The 13,825-nt window shown below is 39.7% G+C and overlaps 1 protein-coding gene across 1 annotated transcript; it reads left to right on the top strand.

Moving 5' to 3' along the window:
* The first annotated feature begins 6,756 nt into the window (after positions 1–6,756).
* On the top strand, positions 6,757–7,341 carry LOC132637485 (uncharacterized). The gene has a single exon (XM_060354566.1). The coding sequence runs from the start codon at positions 6,757–6,759 to the stop codon at positions 7,339–7,341; it is 585 nt and encodes a 194-aa protein (XP_060210549.1).
* Positions 7,342–13,825: the final 6,484 nt, after the last annotated feature.

Here is a 13,825-nt window from a genome sequence, read left to right as displayed (position 1 = left end):
CACGACCTTACGTCACCCCGATAAAGTATAGTTGTCCTTGAGCCTTATGCATGTACTATGATAAACATATTATGATTAGTATATTATGATGAGCATATTGTGATATAACACCGCGCCTATATGGCCGGGCAGTCACCGCTAAGGCGGGTAGCGTATACACCATGGCCAGATGGCATGGGCAGACACCACTAGTGGGCGGCATGAGATGATACCCCGGACACGGGAGGCCTGGATGCAGCCTAATGTTATGATTATCACACCGTACCTATATGGACGGGCAGCTTATACATTTATGCATACATGACATGATGATGATTATGAGTAAGCCAACATGCATTATTTCCTTTGTACTTGACAGTCAGATACAAATGTTCCATATTGATATTTCTTTTATATCATTGTCTTATTTCATTGTTTATGCCTCTCATACTCAGTACAATGTTCATACTGACATCCATTTTCTTTGGACGCTGTGTTCATGCCCACAGGTAGACCGGGAGGTGAGCTTGATCCTGATTCGTAGAAGCTAGTAGATGATTGAGAGCACTCCATTTTTAGGAGGTTCTTATGATGATTCTTTTGTGTATATTCGTGTATATGTATTTTGGGTATGACAGGGTCTTGTCCCGTCTCTATGTCTGGCATTTCAGTAAAGGCTCGTAAATACGCAGTGTGGGTTAGATGGTCTCACGAGAGGTTATTATGTATATATATTATTTTGATGGCCGAGAGGCATATGTATATAAAAGTATTTATGTTTCCATATGAAATATGATTTTCCTACAATTTGAGTATAAAAGTGATAAAAGAGCTAAATGAGCATGATGAGAAATAGAACGAGCGGTGCTCGGTGGTTAGCCCCGGGTACCTGTCGCGGCCCCTAGCTGGGTCGTGACAATTTTTGTGAAATTGAGCTTTGATTCGTATTGAGCTTTGTTGTCTAAGTGATAATGGACTTAGATCTGAAAATTGGGGCAAAAATGAGTTGATTTGGACCACATTGGGTTTTTGAGTGTTCTTCATTGTTCACCTTTGTTTTTGGTGAAGAAGAAGATAAAAAGGAAAGTTAGATCCAAGGAATCCAATTCAAAATTTGAAAAGTTATTTTTCTAGCCAAAAAGGGTAAATACAAGGTTGAGTGGGTCCCAAGAAGTTAGCAAATTCAGAAAATCTAGCACAATTCCCGAACCAAATGAGGTACAGTCGAATTTCACTGAAGCTGCTGTCATCAAGTTATACCGACCGTACAATTATATACGGCCCGTGAAACTTGGTCGTGGTACGACAGCTGGTTTGGAGAGTTTCTGTTACATTTGATCCGTCGAGTACGACCGTATTATACGGATCGTACAATTTTATACGACCCATGAAACTTGGTCGTGGACTAGGACTGGTTTGGACAGTTTCTATTACAATTTGGTCTTCAAGTACGAACGTATTATACGGACCGTACAATTTTATACGGCCCGTGAAACCTGGTCGTGAAATAGGAGCTGACTTGGAGACATTCTGTTCATTTCGTCCTTCGAATACGGACGTATTATACGGACCGTATAATATTATACGGCCCGTGTAAGTTGGTCGTGAAAGGTGCTATAACACTATCTTCCGGAACAATTCTAAGGCGCTCGTTTCTTGATTCAACTTCGATTTCTATCACTTCTAATTCATTCCAATTTCAAAATTTTCTTAGAAGTGCGTGGTTGATTTTATCCCTAATCCTTTGGTAGGGAGCAAAAAAAAAAAAAAAGAGTATAGAATTTTAAAATTTTTAGTTGTTTCAAATTGATACCTTAGATCACTCGGGGCTTCAAGACCACGTTTTCAAGTTATCACCTACCCGGGCCCGAAATTTTATTTATTTTCCGTTTTTAGCATTCCATTTTCTTGTGTCTCTCAACTAGTAGCCATTTGTGTTATATCCCGTATTTTTGTACGTTGGATTTTTCGTAAATAAGTTTAAGGACAAGATTAATTTTGAGATATGAGACAAGGATTTTTAATCCCGATTTTAATAAGTGCACGATTTGCTTGTAAATTATAATTAGTGTAGAAATATTAGTGGAGATTAGGGATTAATTAACCATGATTAGATTATTAAGTGGGAATTAATGATCAATTAAGTTAATTAGAGTGGTAAATGGACCTCACTATAACATGGCCAAATCTGATTGGTCCATGCCATAGTGGGACATGTGTCAATATGGCTGAGTGCATATATATTTCATGGATGACTCATTAATTACAACTTCATCTTCACATTTCTTGAAAGAAAAGTTGATAACACAGCCATGGCAGCTCACGGCCATGGCAGTTCACCCTCTTGATAGCAAAAAAAAAAAATCAAATTAAATCCCAAGGTGCTTTAAATTTTCAAGGAGGCAGTAACATAAGAATATTGAGTTGAGGAAAAAGAAGTGGTGCAATTGGTGCAAGTGATTGTAGGATCTGTCCTAACTAAATTAAGGTAAGATCTTCTCTTTTTATGGTGTAATTGGAGTAGATGATGTTGTAATTGAGAGATTAACCCTTATTAAGTGGAATTGGATGCAAGGAATTGTACACGTTAATGTTAAGGTTCTGTTTGGACCGTGTTGGGGTTCCAATTTAATAATGGTGGATTAAGTTTGATTAGTGTTGTCGTTATTGTTGTATTGTATTTGAGGGTAATTTTTTTATGTTGGAGGGTTGGAAATATAGTTATAGATAAGTATAGGTGCTGTTGTTCATGGCAATATTATGCTCTTTTCCGTGTGTTTGTAATTTTGCGAAGTAAAGGTCGAAAATTGTATTTTCGATGTTGTAGTCTTGGTGGACTGTTTCGAGCTTGTTATTAAAATGATATTGAAGTAGTTTTCTTGTACATGGATGGTAGTTGATGTTGTTGATATGGCTCATAAATTTGGAAGAAAACAAGTGTATAAGGTATCGTATACGAAGCGTATGTTGGTCTGTTTGGTGTATAATCTTAGATGTTAACAATTTGAATTAAAAAAAGGATTAAGAGAGGATATTGGGTTGTTATCGTTGTTGTTTGTATTGTTGTGCTAATCGGAGATTTATTGGAAGTTCGGGTTAGACGAATTATACAGAGGAAATGCTGCCCGATTTCCATTAAGTTCTTAACTAATTAAAATACGAATCAAGAAGTATGAACTAAGAAGCGATTCCCATAAGTGATTGGTTGTAGATTTATAAGTTTGGGAGGTCGTAGTTTATTAACAATAGTGTTACTCTCATATTAATAGGCTAAAGGGATGACGAGGCAAGCTTGGTTACGGTTGATCTATAACAGGTATGTAAAGCTATCCCTTCTTTCTTTTTGGCATGATCTACGTGAGACAAACAGACGACGAATGTATAAGCTCCAAAGAAACTCCTATTCTTAGAGACACTAAGATGGCTAATGTTCTTGATATCCAGAACCTATTTCATATTGTCTTGATACGTGTCTATGTTTCCTGAAGTTCTATTTGATATAATTCGTAGTGACATTCGAAGGGTACTTGACATGACTATTGTCTTTGATTTTCAAATGATAGTACATTTTAATTATTCTATTGAGTCTCAGACATGACTTAGTTTGCATATAGTTGCTCGCTACTCTGCTCGTGCATGCTGTTAATATATCATTCACCGAGTCCCGGGCCGGGTATGTTTTCGTGCACAGTTTCACTGCATTGTTCACCGAGTCCCTCACTAGAGGGCCGGGTACGTATGTATATATATATATATGATGATTTGATTATGGCACCGAGTCCCATGATGGGTCGGTATGGTATGTGATGACTTTATTCACAGAGTCCCATAATGGGCCGGATATGGTATATGATATAGACATGCATGATTCTCATCTCGTAAGGCACAGGTGCATTAGTATCTTCGATTATCATATTTGCCTCCTGTGATCCTTTATTCAGTTATGATTTTCCTTTTTGTATTTCATGCTTTATATACTCAGTACATATCTCGTACTGACCCCCTATCTTCGGGGGGCTGCGTTTCATGCCCGCAGGTATAGACACTCGGTTTGGTGATCCTCCAGCTTAGGACTTCTGCTCAGCTGTTTGGAGAGCTCCATTGTTCCGGAGCCCAGACTATTTTGGTACAGATCTTTTGATATAGACTTATGTATATGTCTAGGGGTACGGCGGGGCCCTGTCCCGTCATATTTCACTTTTATACTCTTAGAGGTCTGTAGACATGTGTGGGTTGTATAGAGGTTTTGGTCAGCTGTGTCTATATGGTTTGCTTTGGATATTCCCGTGTATAGTGGCAGCCTCGTCGGCTTGCGTATTGTGTTATGCTGTGGTTAGCCGTGACTCCTCAGGAGACAGGTTTATGATATGTGGTGTTGTGAATCCTTCGTTTGTTTTTACAAGTTTCCATATTGTCCTTAGTTTTAGTTTGACTATATTTAACAAGTCCGTATACGAGTGTCCAGTTCGGGCACTAGTCATGGCCCATGGGGTTGGGTTGTGACAATTTGGTAGTTGTTCCTACTTGTGTCTACTAGTTCTTGTGTCCACATTTCTTTCGTGCTAATTTCTTTCAAGCTTTTCTTCGTTTTATCTCGTTGAAACTTTATTGGCTCTCGTCTGATTTGCTTTGAGTCGTCCGTCATTCATCTAAACAAAAATCCATTCTACCACAAAGGATAAGCAACGTGTGAATTTGATTGGGCGAGCGATTCATCAACAACTTCGAAAGAGCATAGAGTGTGGTAAGGTTGAGAGTTCAATACGAGTGACGTGAGGCTTTTATTGCTAATCTTGTTTGCTAGTTTTGCAAGTCATCATGTCTAACCAAGGTGATAGGCCGCAAGAGGTAGTAGATATGTCATCCATAGCAAGTTCATTGGCTATGATCACGAATCAAATCTCGGGTATGGAAGAGATGAGAGGAGAGATGAATGGGAAGTTGAGGGGTATGGATGAATGGATGGTGAGTATTGAGAAAGTTTAAATGGAGGGTTCGAGTAGAATGGGCACTCCCCGTTCCCGGAATGAAGGTGATGGGGATAAAACACAAGACACTACACCAACCATTACCCCGGGACAAGCCCATGCCTTGTGCAATCCCAACACCACAACCACCTCCTTCCAAAGAGCTCCACTACCCCAAACAACCAACCTTCCAGCCCAAAACTCCACTTTCCAAAACACCAACCGACAAACCTATCCCCACGTTTACCAACACAACCCGAACGAGGCAATCCCTCAAGTAACCTTACAACAAACACCCCAAGCTCCACCCCAAGTCCAAACACAAGATCCCTTTCCTAACCAAAACCAATACCAACGCCACTACCAATACCCCATGAATGAAGTGGAGTATGATGACTATCCACAAGGTTGGTAGTGGGATGATAACCGGCAAGGAGGGAGGCGTGGAGGAATGAATAACATGGGAAGGGGAGGAAGAGGAGGTTTTGAGAGGTTTCCGGGCCATGACCCTAGATTCCAAGGTCATGTAGACCTAGAGAGGGCCCAAGGTTATGAAGACTGGGGAAGATGGCAAGATAATGAGAGGAATTTGAACACCATCAAGGTTAACCTTCCTACGTTCCAAGGGGGTTGCAATCCGGAAGAGTTCCTTGAATGGAAATTGCAAAGTGAGCGCATCTTCCTCACGAACAATGTGTCCGAGGCCTTAAAGGCAAAGTATGCCCTCACTCAATTTGAGGGGTACGCTTCTACTTGGTGGGAATCCAAGAAGTTACAAAGAGCTCAACAACACATCTATGATCTCCCAACTTGGAATGATTTGATTGAGCTCATGGAGACAAGGTGGCTTCCACCCATATACCACCAAGATGCACTCAAAAGGTTGTACATGTTGAAACAAGGGTTGAAAAGTGTGGAAGCGTACTTTGATGAGTTTTAGGATTTGAGGATGAAGTCCAATATAGAAGAGCATGAAGAGTACACTATTATAAGGTTTGTAGCCAACTTGAATCGAGACATCTCTAAACCGATGAGGCTCAAAACCTATAATAGTCTTGAAGAGGCATTCCATGATGCATCCAAGGTTGAGGCGTATCTAAAAGAAGAGAGGTCCTACAAAGACAAAAGCAAATCGTCTTCAGCTTGGAACAAAGGCAAAGAAAAGTGGAAGACTTCCACTTGGGATAAGCCCAAGAGCAACACTCAAGCACCTTAAGCCAAATTCGATTACAAAGCCAAAAGTGATGACAAGGCTAAAGGAGGTAACAATTCTAACACCAACTATAACCGACCTTCTACCATCTAATGCTTTAAGTGCCAAGGGAGAGGGAACATTGCAAATGAGTGTCCCAACTGGAGGACTATCAAAATAGTGAGGGATGGGTATTGAACCGATGATGAACACGAGGGCGGGGATGGTCATGAAGAAGAAGGAGAAAGAAGTGAGTGTGAGGGTGATTCCGATTAAGAGGTTGAGATAAGGTATGAAGAAGCCTTGAATCATGCTATTGTGGATAGAAGATCCATGGGGGATCTACCTAGGGAAGAGAGCGACCAAAGGGAGAACTTGTTTCATGCACGTTGCAAAATAGTGGATAAGGTGTGCTCCTTAATCATTGATGGTGGAAGTTGTACGAATGTCGTTAGCCAATTTTTAGTTGAAAGTATGAAATTCCCTACCCGCAAGCACACTAATCCCTATAAACTCCAATGGTTTAATGAATGCGGCGAAATGAGGGTCAACAAGCAAGCCATTATCAAATTTAGCATTGGCAAGTACTAAGATGAGATCTTGTGTGATGTGATACCCATGCAAGCTTGCCATCTATTGCTTGGAAGACCTTGGCAATTTGATGTTGATGCCCAACATAGTGGGAGAACTAACAAGTACTCATTTGTGGTCAAGGGGAAGAAGTACATTCTTAACCCACTAACCCCTTACCAAGTGAGTGAGGATTATAGAGTGATGAGGGAGCTTCGGGAGATGTATCAAAGGGAAGAAAAGGAGAAGGGTGAGAAGGAGACTTTGTTGATCATAAGTGGAGAGGGGATATCTCAAGATGGTTCCAAGAAATGTTTGTTGGCCAAACCAAGTAATTGCTTAAAGGGGGTTGACGAGAGACACTTCATGGTGTGCCTTGTCAACAAAGATCTTCTCCTAAATGCTAACCAAGCTACTATCACTTTGCCTAGTAGTATGACTTCTCTTTTTCAGGAATATGAAGCCTTGTTTCCAGAGGAAATGCCCGATGGCTTACCTCCCCTGAGAGGTATCGAGCACCAAATCGACTTTGTACCGGGTTCCCAAATTCCCAACAAACCAGCTTATAGGAGTAACCCGGAAGAAACAAAAGAATTACAAAGGCAAGTGGATGAACTTCTTAAAAGGGGATAGTGAAGGTGAGTTTTAGCCCGTGTGCCGTTTCGGTGATTCTTGTTCCAAAGAAAGATGGCACTTGGAGGATGTGCATTGATTGTAGGGCCGTCAACAAAATCACGGTAAAGTATCGTCATCCCATTCCGAGGCTTGATGACATGTTGGATGAGATTTGTGGCTCAAATGTGTTTTCAAAGATTGATCTTAGAAGTGGCTATCACGAAATCTGAATGAATCCCGGTGATGAGTGGAAGACGGCCTTCAAAACTTATTTTGGCCTCTATGAGTGGCTTGTCATTCCATTCGGACTAACCAATGCACCCAGCATGTTTATGAGGTTGATGAACCATGTCTTGAAACACTTTATCAACAAGTTTGTGGTTGTTTATTTTGATGACATCTTTGTGTATAACAAATCAATTGAGGAGCATGTAGGCCATTTGAGGCAAGTATTTGATGTCTTGTTGCGTGAGATGTTGTTTGCTAATATCAAGAAATGTGCTTTTTGTGTTGATAAAGTAGTGTTCTTGGGTTTTGTGGTAAGTGCAAATGGTGTGGAGGTTGACGAAGAAAAAGTGGAGTCTATTAGAACTTGGCCAACTCCTAAAAATGTAACCGATGTGAGGAGTTTCCATGGGTTGGAAATTTTCTATAGAAGGTTTGTAAAGGGGTTTAGTACAATTGCCTCTCCCTTAACCGAATTGATCAAGAAAGATGTTCCTTTTCTTTGGGGAGATGAGCAAGAGAAGGCGTTTCAAGAATTGAAGTCCATGTTGGGTTCGTCACCATTGTTGCAATTACTCAATTTTGAGAAAGCTTTTGAAGTTGAGTGTGATGCTTCCGGGGTTGGCATAGGTGGATTATTGATGCAAGAAGGAAAGCCATTAGCTTACTTTAGTGAAAAGCTAAAAGGGGCGTCATTGAACTACTCTACTTATGACAAGGATTTGTATGCACTTGTGAGGGTCTTGACCCATTGGCAACATTATTTGTGGCATAAGGAGTTTGTGATATGATCGGATCACGAATCCTTGAAACATTTGAAGAGCCAATCCAAGCTTAACAAGAGACATGCGAAATGGGTAGAATTTATTGAAGCTTTCCCTTATGTAATCCATTACAAAAAGGGAAAGGACAATGTGGTGGCGGATGCATTATCTAGAAGGTATGTCTTGCTAAACACTATGACTTCTAGAATGATGGGATTTGAAAGCCTTAAGGGATTCTATTCTCAAGATCCCGACTTTAAGGCGATTTGTGAGGAGTTGACCCAAGGGAGGAGGGTTGATAGGTTCCAACTTGTTGATGGGTTCCTATTCAAGGATGGTAGAGTTTGTGTTCCAATGAGCTCATGGAGAGAGTTGTTCATCAAGGAAGCACATAGTGGTGGAATGATGGGCCATTTTGGAGTGGCCAAGACACTTGACATTTTGGATGAGCAATTCTATTGGCCCAAGATGCGACATGATATTGAAAAGCTATGTGGTCAATGATTGGAATGCAAGCAAGCCAAGTCCAAGACTCGTCCCCAAGGTATGTATACTCCCCTTCCTACTCCTATTGGTCCTTGAATAGACATTTCTATGAATTTCGTGTTGGGTCTTCCAAGAACCAAAAGGGATCATGATAGCATTTTTGTTGTGGTTGATAGGTTCTAAAAAATGTCTCATTTTATACCATGCCATAAATGTGATGATGCATCTCATGTAGCATCCTTGTTTGTGAATCATGTTCTTAAGTTACATGGAGTTCCCCGCACTATTGTTAGTGATAGGGATTCCAAGTTTCTTAGTCACCTTTGGAAGAGTCTTTGGGGTACACTTGGCACCAAGCTCAAGTTCTCTACTTCCTGCCACCCTCAAACGGATGGTCAAACCGAAGTAGTGAATAGGACTCTAGGGAGTATGCTTAGAAGTATGATTAGAGGAAAGCCCACTTCTTGGGAGGACCATTTACCTTTGATTGAGTTTGCTTACAATCGGTCCCTCCATTCCTCTATTGGCATGACTCCATTTGAAGTATGTTATGGCTTTAATCCTTTGATTCCTTTAACCTTAACTCCTTTGGCTAGTGATGTTCTGAGTTTAGATGCAAAGCAAAGGGCGGCCGAATGATGAAAATCCATGCCAAGGTAAAGGAGAGCATTGACAAGGTCAACACCAAAGTAGCCAAGAGACAAAATCATGGGAGAAGAAAGGTGGACTTCATTGGGTTTGGGTTCACTTCCGAAAAGAAAGGTTCCCGCAAATGCGAAAAGGAAAATTGAGTCCAAGGGGAGATGGACCATTCAAAGTGCTTGAAAACATCAATGAAAATGCCTACAAGATCGACTTTCCAAGTGAGTATAATGTTCATAATGTTTTCAATGTGAGTGATCTTTCCTCTTGTGTTGTAGGTATGCCCTTAGATTCGAGGACGAATCTTCTCCAAGAAGTGGAGGATGATATGAACCCCACAAGCACAAGGCCTTTCACTAGAAGTCAAGGAAGAGAACTTCAAGAGTTGCAAGCCTTGTTCATGAAAAAGGATGCCTTGGAGGAGATTGGAAAGAAGAATTCGCGGATTTACAACGTTTGAGAGTTGGCATTGGAAGAGTTGCAAAGTGGCTAGAAGTGCAAAATGGCTAAAAGTGCAACTATGGGGATAAGATTGCAATTGGAGGTCATACTTGCAAGTTATGGGGTTAGAATGGCAATTAGAGGTTATAATTGCAAGTTATGAGGCTTTGGATGCAATTGAAGACCCATGTGGGTATTTTTGCAAAAGAGCCACTTTAGGGCCTTTTGGTGTAATAGGCATTAGTATAAATAGTTTTTTTCATCCATTTGGAAGACTTAGCTTGGATATTGTGTGAATCTATATTTTGAGAGATTTTGTTAATAGATAGTTTGTTTGGTTGATTATTGACTAAGTGTAATTTCTTAGTTGTGCATTGAATTGCAAGTTCCATTGAATTCATATTAGGTTGCTCATTTGTGGATTCATTTGAGTCTTTTCTTTGAATTCAAATTACATAGGTTCTTAGGGTTGAATCAAATTGGGAGGGATTGGGTTTGATATACCCAATTTTGCCCATAGATTTACTATCCTTTGGGTCTAGTATCTATCCTTCTATCTCTTCGTTTCTAATTCATCCAAGTTCCTTTTATTTTATTTTGTTGTTTATGAATTCTTAGAGTTTCCTTAGGTTGAATCTTATCATTCTTGGAAATTCTGTATGTGTTGATTTGTGGATAGGTTAGTGTGAGCTTAAGGTGATTATGAAATCCCTACGAGGTTAAGCGAAGGATTAGATAGCTTGAGGTTCATACAATAAGATTTTGAAGTTCTACGAATATGTGAAGTCTAGTTCGTTGAAGAGAGCAAAACGTAAGTCGTGTTTGGGAAGATTCCGTTATGATTGAGCTAATGTTTATGTGGTGATGTTTTAAAGGGTTGATATAGAGCCTATTGTATGGCTAATAAAGTATTATACAAGTATCAAGAAGGTTCCATAAGGATTGGAGATCGAACGAAACGACGAGAAAAACTTCAGAAAAATTGTGAGTTACACGACCACATTATACGGCCCGTGGAATGTTATACGGACCGTATAATGGTCCGTATAACCCAACAATAACAAAGTGTTCCATGGTGGTGAACCACGGACACTTATACGGACCGTATAAGGTATCCGTATAGCTCCCAGCAGGGAGTTGGTTTGCTGGTTGGTGAACTCCGACCGGTTATACGGTCCGTACAATATTATACGGACCGTATAATTGCCCATGGAAGTCCCGACGGTCTGTTTTTCAATGTTTGTATAAATAGATTCCTTGGGTTCTTTTACTTCATTTTTCATATTCCACAAGTGTTGAGAGCTCAAAAACCCTTCTCTAAACATATTCCACTCATGTCCAAGAGAACACAAAGATCAAAGACTAGAATCAAGTGTTTATGTGTTAGAAAGCTTCCAAGGGTTAGAGGACCACAAGAAATTCCACTGGGGGATAATTAGGGTTTGGTTCAAGCAAAGTATATCCACTCAAGATTCATTCCCTCACCATCTAAGGTAAGTTTTATGATATTTCCATGTTGTTTAAGGTGTTTGAAAGTTGAAACACTTGGATTGTAAAAGGATATAGAAAATGGGTCTTGAATGTGAGAGTAGTGATGTTTGTGAGTAGTAGTTTGAATTGAGTCATGATTCTTGATGTGTTGTGATATGGATATGTTATAAAGGATGTTAAGAACATGGGATAGACATTATATATGAACGAATGTAGTCGTGTGTTATGACCATGGATATGGATGACTTGAAGTGAATTAAGAAATATGGATAATGTAGAATGAATAAGGACTATTGTTATGATATTGTGAATGTATTGTTGACGCTTGGGAGTTGATATATGGTATGGAGGAATGTCGTATAAATAAAGGGGATGCTGTCCAATTTTTTCTAGCCTTAGTCATGTATGCTAGCTATCGATTTCTAATGATAGTATGACTTTAATGAAGGTAGAAACGTGAGCGTTGTAGGAGAACGTGCAAGTGGTAAAATAGTTGAATGGAAAGGTATGTAAGGCTAACCCTTCTTTCCTAAGGCATGGTTCTTTGGCCAATCATTTGAATCTTCTATAAGTCTATGATGTCCTTCAAATGATTCTATCTTCCGAGCTATTAAGCTCATGATTCTCGATATGTTACGATTGTACTAAGTTCCTCATATGACGAGTATGTCTGTAAAGATAGATGTAATAAATGACGATAATAGTGACAATGATATTGATGACGACTATAATGGTAATGACGCCCACGATGCTGATAATGAAAGTGATGATAATAGTAAAGATGATTATGAGCTATTATGTATATGTATCTATGTATGACTATTATGGAACCCCGAGCTTATAAGGCCGGGTAGAATATGTATATATTTATGTAACGCGCGCACACCTCTGCAGTTGGTACGGATAACCCTGAAGCCTTGGTAGGGCCAGGTAGATATAACCCTGAAGCCTTGGTAGGACCAGGTAGATATAACCCTGAAGCCTTGGTAAGGCCAGATAGATATAACCCTGAAGCCTTGGTAGGGCCAGGTATGTGTAACCCTGAAGCCTTGGTTGGCCAGGTATGTCTATGATATAAATATGCATATGATATGGATATGTATATGGTATGTAAAAGAGTACGAATACGGTCATGATACGAATAGGAATAAGAATAGACATATGAATATGATTATGGATACGAAATGTAAATGAGTACGGATACGAATACGGAAACGGTTGTGGATGTATGTACACAACCTCGCATTAGAAATGGAAAGTCCTTATGACAAGCAAGTAAGTGCTTATGACGAGGATGCTACTTTCTCCCATCTTATGCCATTTCTTATGTTGCTTATTATGCTTCCATATTGATATTGATCATGCTTTACATACTCAGTACATTCTTCGTACTGACGTCCTTTTGTTTGTGGACGCTGCGTCATGCCCGCAGGTGCCTAGGGAGACAGACTTGATTCGTAGCTACAGTACTCAGGGACTACATAGCGGAGCTCCATTTCTTTCGAAGCTAAAGCTTTTGGTACTCATTCTTTTGTGTATATATTTATGGGCCTAGCGGGGGTCCTGTCCCGCCTATATGATATGACATACTCTCCTTAGAGGTTCGTAGACATGTGTATATGGTTAGATGTGTTCGCCCTTGTCGGCCTATATTTTGGATTTCATTTTTGTAGCCTCGTCGGCTTATGTACATTGATATGGGCATAGATGTCAATGATGATATAAATGTATTGTTGTCCAATGGGACTAGCATGATGGATGAATAGAAATGTATGATTTAATGTGTGGCTCACCTAGATATGAATGTAAAGGTATGTTAAGAGGTGCCCGGGTGGGCTAGCACCGGGTGCCCGTCGCGGCCTTCCGGTTGGGTCGTGATAGGGACTAGTCAAGAGTTGATTCCCGAGGAGTTGGTGCATTGAACCCCTCCAAAACGTGGAGAAGGGGCTGCACTCATTAGGAGAAGTCAAAAATCAGTTTGGAGTGTGTGAAAGGGTGTAGAGGCAAACAAATAGTAAAGCCATTAATTGACACAAGTTCCCAAGTGTTATACCCCGTATTTTTATACGTCAAATGATTCGCAAGCAAATCGAATCAAGTTAAAAGCGGAATTATTTTCGGACATGAAATAGGAGCTTTTAATTTTCAATTTTAATTAGAACATAAATTGTTTATAAATTATATTTAGTGTAGAAATATTATTAGAGATTAGGGATTAAATTAATTGTGATTAAATTATTAAGTAAGATTAATGATTTATAAAAATTAATTAATTTAATTATTGAGAGTGGGCCCCACCCGAATTAAAAAAAATGAAAAATGACAAATAAAGAAAATATTTGGTGAGTCACAAGGGGGACCACGTGTCTATAGATGGCCAACCATATAAATATATAGTGGACGTGAACAAATTGCAAATACATTCAATTTCACAAAAAAAAAAATCTACTTGA

The sequence above is a fragment of the Lycium barbarum genome, chromosome 4 (genome assembly GCF_019175385.1).
Source record: "Lycium barbarum isolate Lr01 chromosome 4, ASM1917538v2, whole genome shotgun sequence".
In the NCBI taxonomy this organism is placed as follows: domain Eukaryota; kingdom Viridiplantae; phylum Streptophyta; class Magnoliopsida; order Solanales; family Solanaceae; genus Lycium; species Lycium barbarum.
This window is presented reverse-complemented; position numbering and strand designations above follow the sequence as displayed.

Bases quoted from the DNA above. Each gene is read 5' to 3' on its own strand.
- LOC132637485 (XM_060354566.1), top strand. From the start codon at position 6,757: ATGCAAGCTTGCCATCTATTGCTTGGAAGACCTTGGCAATTTGATGTT.